The 19,701-nt window shown below is 47.0% G+C and overlaps 1 protein-coding gene across 1 annotated transcript; it reads right to left on the reverse strand.

Annotated features, from left to right (window-relative positions):
- Positions 1-2,319: 2,319 nt before the first annotated feature.
- On the reverse strand, positions 2,320-18,524 carry SDSL (serine dehydratase like). The gene is made up of 8 exons (XM_083417489.1): positions 18,347-18,524; positions 13,644-13,832; positions 12,514-12,553; positions 10,766-10,905; positions 9,683-9,771; positions 6,580-6,807; positions 4,117-4,241; positions 2,320-2,690 (listed from the first exon to the last, which is right to left on the reverse strand). The coding sequence occupies exons 2-8, from the start codon at positions 13,821-13,823 to the stop codon at positions 2,497-2,499; spliced, it is 996 nt and encodes a 331-aa protein (XP_083273615.1). The 5' UTR covers positions 13,824-13,832; positions 18,347-18,524; the 3' UTR covers positions 2,320-2,496.
- Between the last annotated feature and the right edge of the window lie 1,177 nt (positions 18,525-19,701).

Here is a 19,701-nt window from a genome sequence, read left to right on the forward strand (position 1 = left end):
AGAGCCAGGCCACTGATTCATCTAGCTCAGTATTGTCTACTCTGACCGGCAGGAGCTCTCCAGGTTTTTCAGACAGGAGATGCTGCGGATTGAATTTGGGAATTTCTGCATGCAAGGCAGATTCTCTGCCAATATGCCGCAGCTTTAAGGGAATCCCTTGAAATAGGAAGCTAGCATAATGGTAAAGGTAAATTGACCCCTGACCATTGGGTCCAGTCGTGGCCGACTCTGGGGTTGCGGTGCTCATCTCGCTTTATTGGCCGAGGGAGCCGGCATACAGCTTCCGGGTCATGTGGCCAGCATGACTGAGCCGCTTCTGGCTAACCAGAGCAGCGCACGGAAACGCTGCTTACCTTCCCGCCGGAGCGGTACCTATTTATCTACTTGCACTTTGACGTGTTTTCAAACTGCTAGGATGGCAGGAGCAGGGACCAAGCAACGGGAGCTCACCCCGTCACGGGGATTTGAACTACCCACCTTCTGATCAGCAAGCCCTAGGCTCTGTGGTTTAACCCACAGTGCCACCCGTGTCCCTAGGAAGCTAGAATAGCCAGGGAATTATTAGAATCACATAATTATAGAGTTGGAAGGGACCCTGCACATCGTCTAGTCCAACCCCTTGCAACACAGGACTATGTAGCTGCCCCATACAAGGATCAAACATGTAACCGTGGCATTTTCAAGCAGAAAGCTAGCACAGCTGCCTGGATGAAAATCCCCCCCCCCTCTCTAATGTGTTGCAGTAGAGAAATTAGTGCTAAGGGATGGCCTAAGATGTTTTGCTGCCTGAGGCACACAATACAGAAATTCACTGGATTGGAAGCTGACTCAGACTCCAGCACTGACAATGGGAGATCATCATCCACCTCTATGCCTGAGGGCAGCAGGCTAGCTTAGGGGGTGCAAGGCACACACAATGGAAGAGAATGGGCAAGGGGTTGAGGAGGAACAGAGCACTGCAGTCCCCTGCCCACCAGGATATGCTGCCTGAGGCTAATGCCTCACTTTGCCTAATAGTTGAGCCGGCCCTGATAAGGATAGTAGTAGTAGCAGTTTGGGTTATTGGGCTGTTCTTTTTATTTTGATTATATATTTTGTGCTTTCATATTTTGATTTTGTTCTGTGAACTGTTCTGAGACCTCCAGGTATAGGGCGGTATATAAATTCTAACAACAACAACAATTATTTGCAGGGAGCTTTGGCAAGGGGGAGCACAGATAAATCTCCCCATCTTGCCAAACACATGCAGTCTGAAGGGATCCAGAATGCCAGTGCTTCATTTTGCTGCATGTGGAGAGTGGACCTATACCTTGTTCAAACCGTGCAAAAAGAAATTGTTACACCCCCCCCCCAAAAAAAAAGGTCACATGCAGGACAAATTAGAAGTAGCTGGTTTTTATTTGCAGCAATGGTTTCTACAACATCTGGTCACCTTCTTCATCCTCACGCCAACCCTGCAAGGTAAGTCACTGGAATCATATACTTATGAAATAATTGTCAAGATGGAAGGGAGCCCTGCGGTGAGCTGGTCCACACACACACCAGCCCAATGCAGGGTCTGTGATGCAAGAAGCCACAACAGCAACTCTAACAAATTGCTTCCCAGCCTCTTGAGCATGGATAGGCAAACTAAGGCCCACGGGCCGGATCCGGCCCAATCACCTGAGTGCCAGAGCGCACAGAAATGCCGTTTACCTTCCTGCCGCAGAGGTACCTATTTATCTACTTGTGCTGGCGTGCTTTCGAACTGCTAGGTTGGCAGGAGCTGGGACAGAGCAATGGGAGCTCACCCCATCGCGGGGATTCAAACCGCCAACCTTCCTGTCAGCAAGCCCAAGAGGCTTGTCTGCACTATACATATAAAGGCAGGACCATACTGCTTTAAACAGTCAGGGCTTCCCCACTCCTAAAGGATAATGGGAAGTGTAGTTTGTTAAGGATGCCAAGAATTGTGAGAAGACCTCTATTGCTTTGTGTGGTTCTACAAACAAATCCTGCTTCACAGGGAACTCTAGGGATTGTAGCTCTGGGAGAGGGAAGAATACCACCCAATATACTTGGCATGGGTGGAAAATGCATTTGGTTGGACAGTGTTCTCAAAGCTACCAGCATGAGTTTGACCAAGCTGTAGGAGGCAGTGGAAGACAGGAGTGCTTGGCGTGCTCTGGTCCATGGGGTCACGAAAAGTTGGACACGACTAAACAACTAAACAACAACAATGCCTTTTGCCTGCCTGGATGTAGGATAGAGGGGGTGTGTGTGTGTGTGTGTGTGTGTGTAGAAAATAGCTCCCTGTGCAAAGGGAAAGTTTGCATCCCCTGCTCTCCCCGATTTTGACTCTGCCACCACCACTGCCACGCGGCCCCTGGGAGGCTACCCAGAAGGAAAGGTGGCCCTCAGGCTGGAAAAGCTTCCCTACCCCTGCTCTAAGTGCACTAAAAAAATATCCTGGCCAGCGATATGTTCATTTGCCAGCATGTCAAGACCTGCCCTCCTTCACTCCATCCCCAGCTTGTTCTTCAAGGCCCGGAGCTCCTTGGTGTGGATGGCACTCCCACCGCAGACAATAACGACAATGGAGTCCAGTTGCCGGCTCAGCCGCCCCTCTTCCTGCAGCTGCTGGAGGTAGCCTGAGTAGAGGAACGCCAGGGTGGCAGCACAGGCAGGCTCCACCAACATGCGCTCGTCATCTGGAAAGGGGTGAGAAATAAGGGAGCAAGTGAAAATGATGTATCGTTGGTATTTAACTCCCAGTAAAATCAGCAAAAAATGTATAAAACAAGGTCAAATGTATGCTGGTAGAGTAAGGAAAAAGAAGGCACCTTTCAGCATATATGGTGGAAATGTAAGAATTTTTGGAAATGATATACAGTGGTACCTCGGGATGTGAACGGGATCCGTTCCAGAGCCCCGTTCGCATCGCGAATGGAACACAAGACAGCGCGTCACATTTCGCCGCTTCCGCACATGTGCGTAACGTCATTTTGAGTGTCTGCACATGCGTGAGCGGCCAAACCTAGAAGTAACGTGCCCTGTTACTTCCGGGTTGCCGCGGAGCGCAACTCGAACGCACTCAACCCGAAGCACATTCAACTTGAGGTATGACTGTATAATGAGTTGGAAAAAATGTTTAAAATAACCTTTTCTATTAAAAAAAAAAACACCACCGAAGGAATACTAGGTGCCAAAATCCCACGGGAGCAGAAAAGACTATTTATGTATGTGACCACGGCTGCGTGGATGTTATTGGCCTAGAGATGGAAAGAAGATAAAGTTCCTACCAGAGAAGAATGGCAGATGAAGTTAATGGGTGATGCCAAAATGGCTAAAATGACCAGAAGAATCAGAAACCAGCAAGACCGAAATTTTAATAAGGAATGGGGGAAATTTATAATTTATCTTAAAAACCATCGTAAACTGTTAAAATCATTAGTAGGATTGGAATGACACTTGTAGTTTAATGGTGAATTTTGGACACAATGGAGAGGTAAAAGATTTGGATTATCATAAAAGATGCAGGAGGAAATGATTAACAATAGGACTCACAAAGGGGAGGAAGGAAGTCCAGGAGATTCCTTGGAATCTTGTTTCTGTGTTGTATGTTGAATATGTGACTGTAAAATTTTAATCTGAAAAACCAGATAAATAGCAGAAGCAGCTCCTGACCAGCTGCCCTGATCCCAAATCCCAGAAGGATCTGTTAGTTGGTTTTATTTATTGTTCTATCCACTAATTCTATTCTGAATAATGCCTTTTTGTAGGGAAAAGTTGAGGGCACTGGGGATGAGTTTATGAAAGCAAAGGGACAGTGGCCCGAAAAGGTTTGGGAACCTATGAATTATCTCTATGATCTCTACTGACAGATTGTCTGATGCGGTATAAAACAAGAGCTCCTACAAGCCACTAGAGGGAGATGTCTGCCTACCAGTTGCCTGCCTTCACCATACCTCTATGCTTCCAGTGTTTCAGGGTTAGCATTGCATTAAATGTGGAGCGTGCAAGTGTGGTCAGTGATTTAAAAATAAAATAAAGTTAGTATGAATTGTCTGGGGTGGCAACTTTCATCAGAACCACAGGGGGGGGGGATCACTGTCTGCAACACCCTTGAAAACTCACCCAGGAACTGCTCGATGGCTTTCACCGCTTCCACATCATCTAGCACATGAGAGATGATGCAACACTCACGGGCACAATCCAGAGCCCTCTGTGCCACTGTCTTGGCCCCCAGGCACATGGCCACACTGCAGAATGGACAGTAAAGAGCAAGGTAAGTTTGCACCCATGCCCAGGGAAGGCGGGAGGGTAGGAGTCATGAGTTGGGGTGGGGGAGAGAAACTCTATGAATGAAAGTGGAGATGCAATATGTACTTTCCTTTGTTTATTTGTTTGTACGTATTGTATCACAAAGAAACTTTAATAAAAACTACCCAGACCCTGAGATCATCTTCTGAAGCCTGTCCTCGTGTGCCACCTCCATGAGTGGTCCAGAGGGTGGCAACACGAGAACAGGGCCTTTTCTGCAGTGGCTCCCCGTCTGTGGAATGCTCCCCCCAGGGAGGTCTGCCTGGCGCCTTTATTATACAACTTTAGGTGCTTGCCAGGCAAAAATGTTCCTCTTTGGTTGATTGGCATCCAATGTCCTTTAAAAATGTGTTAGTGAGGGGTTGTTGGGTTGTTTTTGCTTCTGTTTTGATTATGTGTTTTGTGTTTTTATATTGTGATTTTACGTTGTAACCATCCTGAGACCTACAGGTATGAGTGGTATACAAATCATTGCCATCACCACCATCAACTGTGATGTGATAGACCAGTTCCACTGGGACTCCGATCCCCTCAGCTGCCAGCTGAGGGCAGGCATTCCATCAGGCTGCCTCAGTGGGAGAGGTGGGAAGTGGGGCTCATCCTATCAGCTTCACTAAAAGACCAGCTGCATTGGATACCTCCTGCCTCTGAACTGCACCAGCTGCTCATTATAACAGGGGTCAGCAAACTTTTTCAGCAGGGGGCCGGTCCACTGTCCCTCAGACCATGTGGTGGGCCAGATTATATTTTGAAAAAATAATAATGAACGAATTCCTATGCCCCACAAATAACCCAGAGATGCATTTTAAATAAAAGCACACCTTCTACTCATGTAAAAACACCAGGCAGGCCCCACAAATAACCCAGAGGTGCACTTTAAATAAAAGGACACATTCTACTCATGTAAAAACACGCTGATTCCTCGACCATCCATGGGCTATATTGAGAAGGCGATTGGGCCGGATCCGTCCCCCGGGCCTTACTTTGCCTACGCATGCATTATAACAACTGCTCAAGAATTGTTGCCCAAGTTTGATTCCAGCCCCCTCTCCACACACCCTGCCCATTTCCCCTTGTGTGACATGGGTTGTTGTTGTTTTAATTTTAAGCTTGTGGGCAGAGAGAGCTGTCTCATTTTAACTGATTGTCATACAGCTCAGTTGGTAGAGCACAAGACTCTTAAACTCAGGATCATGGATTTGAGCCCCACATTGGGCAAAAGATTCCTGCATTGCAGGGGGTTGGACTAGATGACCCATGTGGTCCCTTCCAACTTTACAGCTCTGTGATTCTACATTCTGGGAGACTTTTTGGCTGAAAAGTTGGGTATGGATGCTAGAAACAAACAAACAACCCTTTTCCAGGATGGAACTCTAGACAGTATAACAAGGGTTTCCAGGAGGTCTCCACTGAGGTACTGAAGAGACCCAGATCCTGCTTTGCTTCAGCAAGGCAGCTTATTGGAACCAGCCTACATTTTGTACCACAGCTAGAAAAATAGGAGGAGGAAGATTAGCTTAGGTAGCTCAGTTGGTTAGAGCAAGGTGCTGAGAATGCCAAGGTTGCAGGTTCAATCCCTGTACAGGACAGCTGCATATTCCTGCACCGCAGGGGGCTAGACTAGATGCCTCAGGGCCCCTTCCAACTAATCTGGCAGGAGTGCGTACAGGAGCCAGGCCCTGTGAACAATAGGACTTTGCAGGACTGGGGCCTTCCTAAGTTTGTTCTGAAGAGACAAGGCGCGGCCGCACAGGTGAGGCCAATTGGTAACTCACAGCACCTGGTGGCAAGAGCCGGGAAGGGATATAAGGCCAGCATTTTCCCTTCGGCTCTTTGCCACAGCAACACGTTCCCTGCCTTGTTGCATTTGGTTCCTTGACTCCTTGCTTCTTGGTCCTTGGACCCTTGACTTCCTGACTCCTGGCTTCTGGACTCCCATTCCTGCTCCCACCCTGCCCTCTTGCCCCTGGTCCCGATGTCCCCAGCCAGGACTTTGATCGCCCATGAACTGGACTGTGACACTCCGATTCTATGAAGTGAGACGGGGAAGTCCATTTAATGGCAAACTCAGGTGGGGAATGCTAACAGGTGAACCCAAAACAGGGACCCCGGGGGACAAGAAGGAAGCACCAGCGTGCTCAGGATAACCCTGAAGTTTTCAGGAGTCCAAACTCATTTTTTTTTAAGGGAGAAGAAAGAAGGAGAACATTTCGTCTCAGCACCGAAGCTCTTTCCTTCAAGCTGGGGTTGCTGCCATCTCCAGTGCACACAACTCACCTGGTTATGTCAGGCAGAGTGACGAGCCGTCCTGCTTTGAGGGCTGCGTTGTAGCTGTCAGCACCTCTTGTCTCCACGGCGATGACGGGCACATCCTGCCAGCCCACCTCTTGCAGACCAGACACCACCCCACACAGCAGCCCACCTCCGCCCACGGCGAGCACAATAGCTCCTGGCTTGGAATCCAGGGAGTCCCTCAGCTCCTTGATAATAGTGCTATGGCCCTTCCTGTGTGGAGAAGAGACATATTTGAGAGACTGGCATTTGTGGGAAGGATGCTCTGAGCCACGGACGGCCCAAGACATTTTGCTGCTGGAGGCAAGGAAAGAGGGCGCCGTGCAGGCAGAAGCTGACTAGACTGGTAGCTAAATCTTACTTGGCGACGGGACAGCTAAGAACATAAGAGGAGCCTACTGGATGAGGCCAATGACCCATCTTGCCCAGCATCCTGTTCTCAGAGTGGCCAACTAGATGTCCCTCGTACCTACGGGACCGCCTCTCCCTGTATGCCCCACAGAGAGCCTCAAGGTCCATAAATAGCAACACCCTACTGGTCCCGGGCCCTAAGGAAGTTAGATTAGCTTCAACCAGAGCCAAGGCCTTTTCAACTCTGGCCTGGTGGAACGCTCTGCCTCATGAGACCAGGGCCCTGCAGGATCTGATTTCTTTCCGCAGGACCTGTAAGACAGAGTTGTTCTGCCTGGCCTTTGTCTTGGAGCCAATTTGATTCCCTCCCTTTCTTTTTTCCTTTCCTTCTCCTCCTGCGATGAGGCTACATTTTAATATTTTAATGTCTCAATATTTTAATGTTGTATTTTAATTTTGTTTTTAAGTTGTAATCATTCAACTTGTTTTTATTATTGCTTGTAAGCCGCTCTGAGCCCGGCCTTATTATTATTATTATTATTATTATTATTATTATTATTATTATTATTTATTATTATTATTATCGCACAAGACAGGTTTGAGCACAAGAATACTCTCCTCTCCTGTGGTTTCAAGCAACTGATATTCAGAAGCATTACTTTCTCTGACAGTAGAGACAAAGCATACCACCATCACTAACACCCATTGATAGCCTTCTCCATTAACTGGTCCAATCCTCTTTTAAAGCCATCCAAGTTGGTGGCCATCACTGCTTCTGTGTGAGCCAGCTCCATAGCTTAACTATGCTCTACATAAAGAAGTACTGTCCTGAATTTTCCAACATCCAGTTTAATTGGATGTCCAGGAGTTCTAGTGTTATGAGACAGGCAGAAAAATTCTCTATCCACTTCCTATCTTCTAACATGTTGCATCTTACTTGCCTTTCCTTCAAACTAAAAAGTCCTAAAGGCTTCATGGGGGACTTGCCGCATCTCTGAGGACAGAAATATATTTAAGGGAGTGCAGTGGAATCCACATGGCACACACAGTTCCATCCTCTGACACCTTGTCACTGCTCCCTGTCCCCCAGTATCTACCACCCGAGGCAGGTTATAAAAATCTTCCTGGTGTTCCAGGACAGTGCTGAGACAACTTGTATCTTGCACCTCAGCTTAAGGATCGCTATCCATGGTCCTGAAACTCATCCCTAGGTCCATCTCCAAGGTGCTGATCACAACAAAATATAGCATTTAGGGGAAATAAAGAATGAATGAGCTCAAACAGCAAGGACATAAAGTACGACCCTTTCTACCCGTTTGTTCCTCATTTGTTTTGGAACCAATAGAAATTGGACCAACTGGGCCCCAGCAGTAGGTGGAAAGGGCACAACTCTATGTCCCCAACAAGGACTCTTGAGTTAGATGGGTGTGGAGAGCCCCATCTACTTGACAGAGAGCCCAGTACACAACAACCCCTTATGGATTCTAAGGTGGAAATTCTGCAAAACACATTATCGGTGAGGTCAGTTTCAGGTACACAAGAGTGCGTCCTAAATACAAAACGGGTAAGAACCAGTTTAGGAGGAACCTATCTGACAAAGTGCAAATCAATTCCAAATAAGGGACAAGGAGGGCTCTTCACGCAAAGCAAAAAACTTGGGTTGCACAACTGTTTTTAAGGACTATGGTTGGATGAAGAGATTATGACAGGGGTCAGCAAACTTTTTCAGCAGTGGGCCAGTCCACTGTCCCTCAGACCTTGTGGGGCTGGACTATATTTTGATAAAAAATATGAATGAATTCCTATGCCCCACAAATAACCCAGAGAGGCATTTTAAATAAAAGGACACATTCTACTCATGTAAAAACACGCTGATTCCCGGACCGTCCGCAGGCCGGATTTAGAAGGTGATTGGGCTGGATCCTGCCCCTGGGCCTTAGTTTTCCTACCCATGGATTATGAGGTGCCAGGGTGGCAGAAGGGGATTGGCTAGAGAATAAACAGCCAATATGATGTATTTATTCCTAAGTAGAGTGTGTGCTAATGGGACTGCTCTCACAGACTCCTTTGGACTCTGTCCAGAAATGTGTTACAGTGGTTCCTTGGTTCTCAAACACCTTGGAACCCAAACACTGGAACCCGGAAGTATGTGTTCTGGTTTGCGAACCGTTTTCGGAAGCCAAACATGCTCCTTTTTGAGTGATATGCTTCTGATTTGAGTGCCACACTTCCATTTTGAGTGCCACATTTCTGTTTTGAGTGCCACACTTCCATTTTGAGTGTTACACTGAGGTCTGTTTTTGCTATTTATTTTGCATTTTTGTTTTTGTGGCTCTTTTTGTTTTGTTTTTGTGAGTGTGTGGAACCCAGTTGAGCTACTGATTGATTGATTGATTGATTGATTGATTGATTGTGTGACTGCAGTACATTGTTTATTGCTTTCATTTTATGGATCAATGGTCTCGTTAGATAGTAAACTTCATGTTAAATTGCTGTTTTAGGGGTTGTTTTTAAAAGTCTGGAACGGATTAATCCATTTTGCATTACTTTCTACGGGAAAGCACACTTGGTTTTTGGAAAGCTTTGGTTTTGGAACGGACTTCCGGAACAGATTAAGTTTAGAACCAAGGGACCACTGTACTGAATAAAGTCTGACTAATTAGGAATCTGGCGTGAGCCTCTGTATTGGGCCCCCAAAGGGGATTTTCTCCCAAAATTTACTTCCCAAGGACCTTACCACACCAATGGGTGGTCAAAAGGGTGGATCTTGACCCAGCCGTCAGCTTCAGCAAGTTTCTTGGCTCTTTCTTCAGTATCGTCCCACACCTGCCGGAACAAGAAACAGGAAGACCTCCACTGAAATGAGAGGAGACCTTGACCTGGCCACAGTGATCCATGCGACAGTCACCTCCAGGATTGACTACTGTAATTCGCTCTACGCAGGGCTGACCTTGAAGCTGTCCCAGAAACTCCAGCGGGTGCAGAATGCTGCAGCAAGGCTCCTCACGGGGTCTCTGCCATGGGAGCATATTCACCCAGTGCTTTTCCAACTGCACTGGCTCCCGGTGGAGTACAGGGTCAGATTTAAGGTGCTGGTTTTGACATTTAAAGCCCTTCACGGCCTAGGACCCTCGTACCTACGGGACCGCCTCTCCCTGTATGCCCCATGGAGAGCCTCAAGGTCCATAAATAGCAACACCCTAGTGGTTCTGTGCCCTAAGGAAGTTAGATTAGCTTCAACCAGAGCCAGGGCCTTTTCAACTCTGGCTCTGGCCTGAGACCAGGTCCTGCAAGATCTGATTTCTTTCCACAGAGCCTGTTAGACAGAGTTGTTCTGCCTGGCCTTTGGCTTGGAGTCAATTTGATTGCCTCCCCCTCTTTCTTTTTTCTTTTCCTTTCTCCTCCTGCGATGAGGCTACATTTTAATATTTCAATATTTTAATGTTGTATTTTAATGTTGTTTTTAAATTGTATTCATTCAACTTGTTTTTATTATTGCTTGTTAGCCACCCTTGTTAGCCTTGGCTGGGGAGGGCGGGGTATAAATAAGAATTATTATTATTATTATTATTATTATTATTATTATTATTATTATTATCCAATTCAGCACCAGCTCTGGGGATGAGGGGACCCATGGCAATTGTCCTGGAGGGCTTCTTCATTCACTGGGCCCCCCTGCCACCCAGGTTAGGCATCAGGGATGGGCCTTCCCAGTGTGCTTGGGCACTGGCAACCGCCCAAGTGTGCCCGGCGGTGGCACCAGGTCTGCTCCAGCCTTACCCGTGATTCAGAAGCATTCGGCACACGTTCCTCCACTCACCTTCCCAAAGATCTCCACCTCTGCACCAAACTTCTTTAGTTTATTCACCGTCGACAGTGGAGTACTTCCATGGACGATGATGGTGGCAGGTATGCCAAGTTTTTGAGCAGCATACGCTGCAGCAAGTCCAGCGTTGCCACCTGCAAGGAATGAGTGGCAGCAGGGAAGAGGAAAACATTTCCACCAGAGTTGAAGTACAGTTTTGGTGCAACACAGGGCACCTTCAATATTGGCCACAGGAGAGCGGCCTATGTTGTACCTGAGGACCCCAGACTAGCTTAGGGGGCATGTGGCACACGCACTGCTGCCCACTCCTCACCCCTCATTATGCCAAGGGAGGATATGACCCCATTTTACACTAAGATACCTCTTTTCTCTTTTTTTGACAAAGTAATAATGATAAATAAATAAGAATAAAAATGGGCACCCCGCCACCGAGACAGTTCCATTGTAACTATCCAACCTCCCAAAATGTCAACACCTCTTGCGATGGTTTGACCCTTTCCATTTTAACAGTACAAATTCTACAAACACCTTCCATATCTCCTCAAAATCATTTCTCCTGCATATTCCCCATCTTACCTTAACGGCACATGTTAATTTATCATTAATAGCTATATCCCACACCTCTTTATACCATTCTTCTGTTTTATATTCTGCTTGCCCCTTCGAGTTCCTAGCTATCATAATTCGTGCAGCTGTCAATAAATTTGTGAACAAGTCCTTCATAGCCTGAGAACCTTCCACCCCATTGTAAATTGATAATGATGCTACCTCTGGACTTTCGGTCCAGCTTTAACCTAGTGATTTCTGTTATAAGATATCTCTTTGAATAGTGATGGCTTCCTTCAAAGAATTATGGGAACTGTAGTTTTTAAAGAATTGATATGAGACCCCTATCCCTCGCACAGAGCTGCAATTCCCAGACTTCTCTGGGAAGAGGGATTGGCTGTTAAACCACTTTGGGAATTGTAGCTCTGGGTGGGGAATATGGGCCTCCTAACAACTCTCAGCACACTTAACAAACTACAGTTCCCAGGATTCTTTGGGGGAAGCCATGACTGCTTAATGTGAGGTGATACTGCCTTAAATGTATAGTGCAGATGGGTCAGGGCAATTGGGAGAAATAGCCAGGGGGCTGCCACCACCACCACCACCACCACATCTGCATCTGCCACCTGAGTTTGGAGTCATCTCATTTTGCCTAATGGCAGGGCAGGCCCTCTGAATACCCTGTACAAACTGAATCAAGGTTGAGAGGAGTAACTAAGTCACACACAGTGCGTTGTTTTGGGCTTTCCTGACAATTACAAGAGAAACATTGGAAGTTAAAAGAAGGAAGGACCGTGGACTATGCAGAATTAGATAAATTAACAGGAAGAATTCGAAACCGGCGGGACCAGAGATTCACAGAAGACTGGTGTAAATTTATGGACTATTTGAAAAGTAACTGTGGTGATCAGATTATGTTTGTAGGTTTGCAAGAAGTTTTGTGAGGTGAATTATTTGAATTATTGCAACAATGGATAAAGAGGAGAATTGTTAGTTAAGATAATTAAAGGCAATATGAATTTAAGAAATGATAAGAATGGTGGATCATCAGAGGGGCTGATGGAAGTCCAAAAAGATTGTATAAGATGTGAAGTTTTGTTGTATTATGATAATTAATATGTAAAAATTAATAAAAATTATTATTAAAAAAAGGGAGTTGAAAGAAGGACCGAAAAAGCACATGGATATTTACTTACCTGATGAACAAACCAGGTGTTGGCAGCCCTTTTTAGCAACCTGAAATGAACAGGAGAGGGAGTTCAGTCTGAGAGAGGGGAAGGTGTGAGAATTCATTGATCTGGAGGAGAATTCCATATGGAAACTTGGAGAGTATTATTAGAAGCACAGGAAGCTCTCTATTTAGATGAAATGACAGCAGCGATTCCTGCACTGCAGAAGGTTGGACTAGATGACCCTTGGGTCCCTTACAACTCCACAGTTTCTATGATTCTAGGGCTGAGCCCAGTTTCTCCTCCTGGGTGACTTAAACGACCTTCCTCTGGTTTCTTTTTTCCCCTTCCCCCCTTTTCTTCCTTCCCCTGGTTTCTGAATGTTGCCATTTCTGAGCCAAAAATGTGTCCTTTTCTTTTCTTTTGGCATGTTCTATTTGTGTTGTGCAGATAGGACATTGTGTTACTGTGATAATATACATCAGGTTGGAAGATAAGTTTGCAAATGAGCACAGTGTGCCGCGTGTCACTAAGCCCTGTAACAGTGTTGCCTGAGCAGATATGGGTCAGGGTTTGTTATCCTGGACCATTACAGGGTTGGATCCCCATATTTGTGACTCTCTTACGTAGTTTATTATTTATTTCTGCACTTATTTAGTACCTTTTTATCCCACCTTTCCTCCAAGGAGTTCATGTGGTTCTCTACCTGCCAGCACACACACTCCCATTTTATCCTGTTTAGGGAAGCTTTTAATGTTTGATGCATTATTGTATTTTAATATTTTGTTGGAAGCCGCCCAGAGTGGCTGGGGAAGCCCAGCCAGATGGGCGGGGTATGTATGTATGTATGTATAAATAAATAAATAAATATTATTATTATTATTATTATTATTATTATTATTATTATTATCATCATCATCATCATCATCACAACAACCCGGGAAGGATAGGTTAGGCTGAGTTGTTCACCCATATGGCTGAGTGAAAATTTGAACCCTGGTCTCCCAGCTTGTAGCCAAAAACTCTAACCACTACACCACATTGCCTTGTTGGTTGATTTTTTTAAAAGATCAGCTGTTTTGTGTTGGGGAGCTGCCCATAATCAAAGCAGCTGTTCTTCCGCAAAGGAACTTCCAGGGTACTTGGCAGCCACTCACCTGTTGGCAAAAGTAGCCAATGCCCCGGATTTTGAAGGAACCCGCGGGTTGGACATTCTCCATCTTCATATAGACTTTGGTACCCGCAGCTTCGGAAAGGGCGATGCTCTCCAGGACAGGCGTCACAACGTGGAATGGTTTTCCATCCCTGCCACCAAAATGGTCCCCTGTTGCTGTCATGGAGATTGCCTAAAACACAGAAGTGGAGAGATGGAGGTTAGCTGGAATGCTTGGTGATGGAAATAAAAGACCTAGTGCATTGGCTCCCGGTACGTTTCCGAGCACAATTCAAAATGTTGGTGCTGACCTTTAAAGCCCTAAAAGGCCTCGGCCCAGTATATCTGAAGGAGCATCTCCACCCCCACTGTTCAGCCCGGACACTGAGGTCCAGCTCCAAGGGCCTTCTGGCGGTTCCTCACTGCGAGAAGCGAAGTTACAGGGAACCAGCCAGAGGGCCTTCTTGGTGGTGGCACCCGCCCTGTGGAACACCCATCAGATGTCAAGGAAATAAACAACTATCTGACTTTTAGAAGACATCTGAAGGCAGCCCTGTTTAGGGAAGTTTTTAATGCTTTATGTTTTATCATGTTTTTAATTTTACCATGTTTTTAATAGTCTGTTGGGAGCCGCCCAGAGTAGCTGGGGAAACCCAGCCAGACGGGCAGAGTATACCGTATTTTTCGCTCTATAGGATGCACCCGACCATAGGACGCACCTAGTTTTAGAGGGGGAGAACAAGGGGGGAAAATTCTCTCCCTCTCTGCGCAGCGCCCCTTCAGTGAAGCGGCAGGAGAAACGAAGCCCCTTCCCTTTCTCCTCCCGCTTTGCTGAAGGGGCACTGCACAGAGAGGGAAAGCTGCGCAGCGCCTCTCCAGCGAAGCGAAGCCAGGAGAGCAAGAGGGATCGGTGCGCACTGACCCCTCTTGCTCTCCTGGCTTCAGCGAAAGCAATGCGAAGCCTCTGGAGCTCGGCAGGAGCGCTCCCACTGCGCTTTGGAGGCTTTGTGATGCTTTCGCTGAAACCATGGAGCCTGCATTCGCTCCATAAGATGCACACACATTTCCCCTTAATTTTTGGAGGGGGGAAAGTGTGTCTTATAGAGCGAAAAATACGGTAAATAATAAATTATTGTTGTTGTTGTTGTTTGCCAAGCACAGTTGACTGCGTGACGATCTCCACCAAGGGAGAGCATACCACACCATTGGTGAATTGGACTCCTTGTTGAAACTGCTCTGGCCTTCAAACATAAGATCAAAGGAAGATCCCTCCTGGATCAGGCCAGTGCCCACCTAGTCCAGCATTCTGTTCTCACAGTGGCCACCCAGATGCTTCTTGGGAAGCCTGCAAGCAAGACCTGAGCACAAGAGCCCTCTGTCCTTCTGTGGCTTCTGACAACTGATATTCAGAAGTGTTACTGCCTGCAGCTGTGGAGGCAGAGCAAAACCATAACAGCCGGGCTAAGAACTGTGAACAGATCTGCAAGCTCTTATCAAGGTCTGGTCTTTACACACTGAGAGAGTCACAGCTGTGTCAGCCTGTGCAACCAACAACCCAAGAAGAAATCCTGGGAAGTCAATGGCCTGGTTCAGTATAAGACACCTTCTGATTGTCCTAGCCAGAATTCCAATGCACTCCTTCCCAATACTGATTTATTTATTTTAAAAACTGAATTTAAATTAATTAAAACAACCAAACAATGCCTGTTATTTGCAAATTCAAAAGATCTAGATTACTAAAGGCAGGAAAGTAACCAAGGTCACATCTATGCAATACATTTAAAGCAGTCTTTAACAGTCATGGTTCCCCACCACCACCCAAGAATTCTGGGAACTGTAGCTTGTTACGGGTGCTGACAAACTACAGTTCCCAGGATTCTCTGTGACTGTTAAAGTAGCCTAATAGTGCTTAAATATATGGCATAGATCATGTGTCCTTAGATAGCGATGAAAGTAGCGGTGGCAATAAATCTTTCCCAAAAGACTTCTGGGACTCCAGAGGTATTAAATTGCCAATTTGTCTAACGCTAAATGTTATAAAAGGCTCCCAGGTTGCCATAAGGTTCTCATATCCTGCACCTCCTCCAAGCACTTTGCTGCAAAAGCTTCTCAGCTGCTGCAATGAACAGCTTTTGCCCACCAGCCTTCCATTGTCAACGAAGATGAAAGACCATGATGGGAAAGTTCCCAGGTTCAATCCTGAGCATCTCCAGGAGAGACCCCCTTCCTGAAACCTTGGAGAACCACTGCCAGTCCGTGCAGACAATACTGAGCTATCTGGACCAATGGTCAGGATCTGCACAGGACAGCTTCTCGTGTTCCGGCGCTCTGCAAGCACACCATCTGATGCAAATTTGGAAGGGGCCACCAATTTGGACAGCTTTAAAAGAGGATGCTGGTGGCACTGTGGTCTAAACCACAGAGCCTAAGGCTTGCCGATCAGAAGGTCGCCGGTTCGAATCCCCACGACGGGGTGAGCTCCCGTTTTTCGCTCCCTGCTCCTGCTCACCTAGCAGTTTGAAAGCACATCAAGTGCAAGTAGATAAATACAGTGGTACTTCAGGTTAAGAACTTAATTTGTTCCTGAGGTCCGTTCTTAACCTGAAACTGTTCTTAACCTGAGGTACCACTTTAGCTAATGGGGCCTCCCACTGCCACTGCGCCACTCCCACGTGATTTCTATTCTCATCCTGAAGCAGAGTTCTTAACCCAAGGTACTATTTCTGGGTTAGTGGACTCTGTAACCTGAAGTGTCTGTAACCCGAGGTATCACTGAAGCGTCTGTAACCCGAGGTAGGTATCACTCCAGCGGAAAGGTCAACGGCGTTTCCGTGCGCTGCTCTGGTTCGCCAGAACCGGCTTAGTCATGCTGGCCACATGACCTGGAAGCTGTACGCCGGCTCCCTCGGCCAGTAAAGCGAGATGAGTGCCGCAACCCCAGAGTCATCCGCAAAGGACCTAACGGTCAGGGGTACCTTTAAAGGTAAAGGTACCCCTGCCCATACGGGCCAGTCTTGACAGACTCTAGGGTTGTGTGCCCATCTCACTCAAGAGGCCGGGGGCCAGCGCTGTCCGAAGACACTTCCGGGTCACGTGGCCAGCGTGACATCGCTGCTCTGGCGAGCCAGAGCCGCACACGGAAACGCCGTTTACCTTCCCGCTAGTAAGCGGTCCCTATTTATCTACTTGCACCCGGGAGTGCTTTCGAACTGCTAGGTTGGCAGGCGCTGGGACCGAACAACGGGAGCGCACCCCGCTGCGGGGATTCGAACTGCCGACCTTTCGATCGGCAAGCCCTAGGCGCTGAGGCTTTAACCCACAGCGCCACCCGCGTCCCTAAGTGGGGGGTACCTTTACCTTTACCTTAAAAGAGGATTAAACAAATGCATGGAGGACAAGGCTATTGACGGCTACTGGTCAAAGTGGCTCTGTTCTGCCTCCATGGTCAGAGGCAGCAATGCTTCTGAATGCCAGTTGCTGGAAGCCACAGGAGGGAAGAGTGCTCTTGTACTCAGGCGCTGTTTACAGGTTTCCCACAGGCGTCTGTTTGGCCACTGTGAGAACAGGATGCTGGACTAGATGAGCCATTGGCCTGATCCAGCAGGCCCTTCATACATCCTCAAGTAAATGCTATAATTTAATAATACAGTGGTACCTCAGGTTAAGAACTTAATTCGTCCTGGAGGTCCGTTCTTAACCCAAAACTGTTCTTAACCTGAGGTACCACTTTAGTTAATGGGGCCTCCCACTGCCGCCATGCGATTTCTGTTCTCATCCTGAAACAAAGTTCTTAACCTGAAGCACTATTTCTGCGTTAGTGGAGTCTGTAACCTGAAGCATCTGTAACCTGAAGCGTCTGTAACCTGAGGTACCACTGTACATCATGCCATAGTGGGGAAGACTTGTGACCAGATAGATGCCCCCATGTGTCTGAGTGATGAGTCTGTTGTCCTGGTGGGGCTAACTATTGATGGAAGACATCGAGCTGGTCTACCCTGGCTGATCTCCCTCCTAAGGGTTCTCTACCTTTAAACCAGCCTTGGACCACAGTCCTTCTAACAAAAGACCTTTGCAAGTAGAGGACAGGCCTCTAAAAAGCCAGACACGCCACCACCTAATGTTAGACTCATACTGCGTACAAGCCATACGTTTCAAGCACATTACTTGCCCCTCCAAAGAATCCTGGGAACCGTAGCTCGCCCCAAACAGAGCTACAATTCCCCCAAGGCCCCAAGAAACTACAGCTCCCAAGATTCTTGGGGGAAGTCATGTACTTTAAAATTTACGGTTCATATGCAGCCTGGCATCCTCACCTGGCATCCTGGACATAGCTGTCAACTTTCCCCTTTTTTAAAGGGAAATTCCCTTATTCCAAATAGGATTCCTCGCAAGAAAAGGGAAAAGTTGACAGCTATGATCCTGGACCTTGGGGAACATAATTCCTTCCACAGCATTTAGTATCTGCCTGGCACTCCCTTTTCAAGCCAAACAACATTTCCCTGCAAATCTTTTGTTTTCCTACTCAGAGAATGAGTACTCCACTTCTCTAAAATCAGCTGTTTTAAAATTCTGGCCACATCAGTACACAAATAACAGGAAGCACAGGCTATTCTTCCTCACCCACTGCCCACCTAGGAAATTCAGCCCATGAGGATCCCCTGTCCCCACATCCATCCCAAGTGGCCACGTCCACCAATGAAGAGGTACCTCACAATCTGGACTCCCCAGGAAACAATGAGCTTCTCTCTCTCGTTCCAGAGGAGTTTCTCTCTCGCAGAAAGTTCCTGCCACCCTCAGCTGTGCGAGCAAAGTTTATTTGGGGGAGGAAACCAGGAAGACTGCCAAGGGGCAGTGCTCAAGGAACCTTAGCAACCGGCTCTCGTCAGTCCTGCGTTGCAAAGTTGCAGAGTTGCTCCTCAGAAGGCTGGGAATGATGACTGTTAGGATAGAGAGGGTGGGGGGAGAGCTTTATTGACACCCCCAGCTTTCTTCAAAAGAGGGTAGCATTGAACATCGCCATCTCTTGCTTGGCCTTCAAGAATTTGCACTGCTCATTTCATTTACCGTGGTACCTCGGGTTAAGTATTTAATTCGTTCCAGAGGTCCGTACTTAACCTGAAACTGTTCTTAACCTGAAGCACCACTTTAGCTAATGGGGCCTCCTGCCGCCGCACCGCCGGAGCACGATTTCTGTTCTTATCCTGAAGCAAAGTTCTTAACCCGAAGTACTATTTCTGGGATAGCGGAGTCTGTAACCTGAAGCGTATGTAACCTGAAGCGTATGTAACCCGAGGTACCACTGTATCATACTTGCCACCGTGAGTCTTGATCCCAGCCCCTTTGGAAAGCACTTTGAGCCTTGGAATCTGAGCAGATCTGGGGCTAGTGAGAGCCTTTTTAATATTTAACATACACACACACCTACAATGTCACAGTCCATCCACAGAAACTGCAAGTCATCCATTTGAAGTCACAGGAATCATTAATGAGAATATTTTCTGGAGTGGGGGAGTGCTGTTTAGTTAATAAGAACATGCAGTGATACAAATATGCTATATCAGTGATATAGTGATATTAGGGACGTGGGTAGCACTGTGGTCTAAACCACTGAGCCTCTTGGGCATGCCGATTGGAAGGTCAGCGGTTTGAATCCCCGCGATGGGGTGAGCTCCTGTTGCTCTGTCCCAGCTCCTGCCAACCTAACAGTTCACAAGCATACCAGTGCAACTAGATAAATAGGTACCACTGTGGTGGGAAAGTAAATAGCGTTTCCATGCGTTCTGGCTTCCGCCATGGCGTTCTGTTGCACCAGAAGCGGTTTAGTCAGATGGGCAGGGTAGAAATATATTATTATTATTATTATTATTATTATTATTATTATTTAGTCCTGTTGGCCACATGACCCAGAAAGCTGTCTGTGGACAAATGCCGGTTCCCTCAGCCTGAAGCGAGATGAGCGCCGCAACCCCATAGTTGCCTTTGATTGGACTTAACCATCCAGGGGTCCTTTACCTTTTACCTTTACCCGCTGTGATACAAGTGTTAGTTACACCCTGCTTGGA

The sequence above is a fragment of the Podarcis tiliguerta genome (assembly GCF_965153285.1).
Source record: "Podarcis tiliguerta genome assembly, chromosome: 16".
Taxonomy (NCBI): Eukaryota; Metazoa; Chordata; class Lepidosauria; order Squamata; family Lacertidae; genus Podarcis; species Podarcis tiliguerta.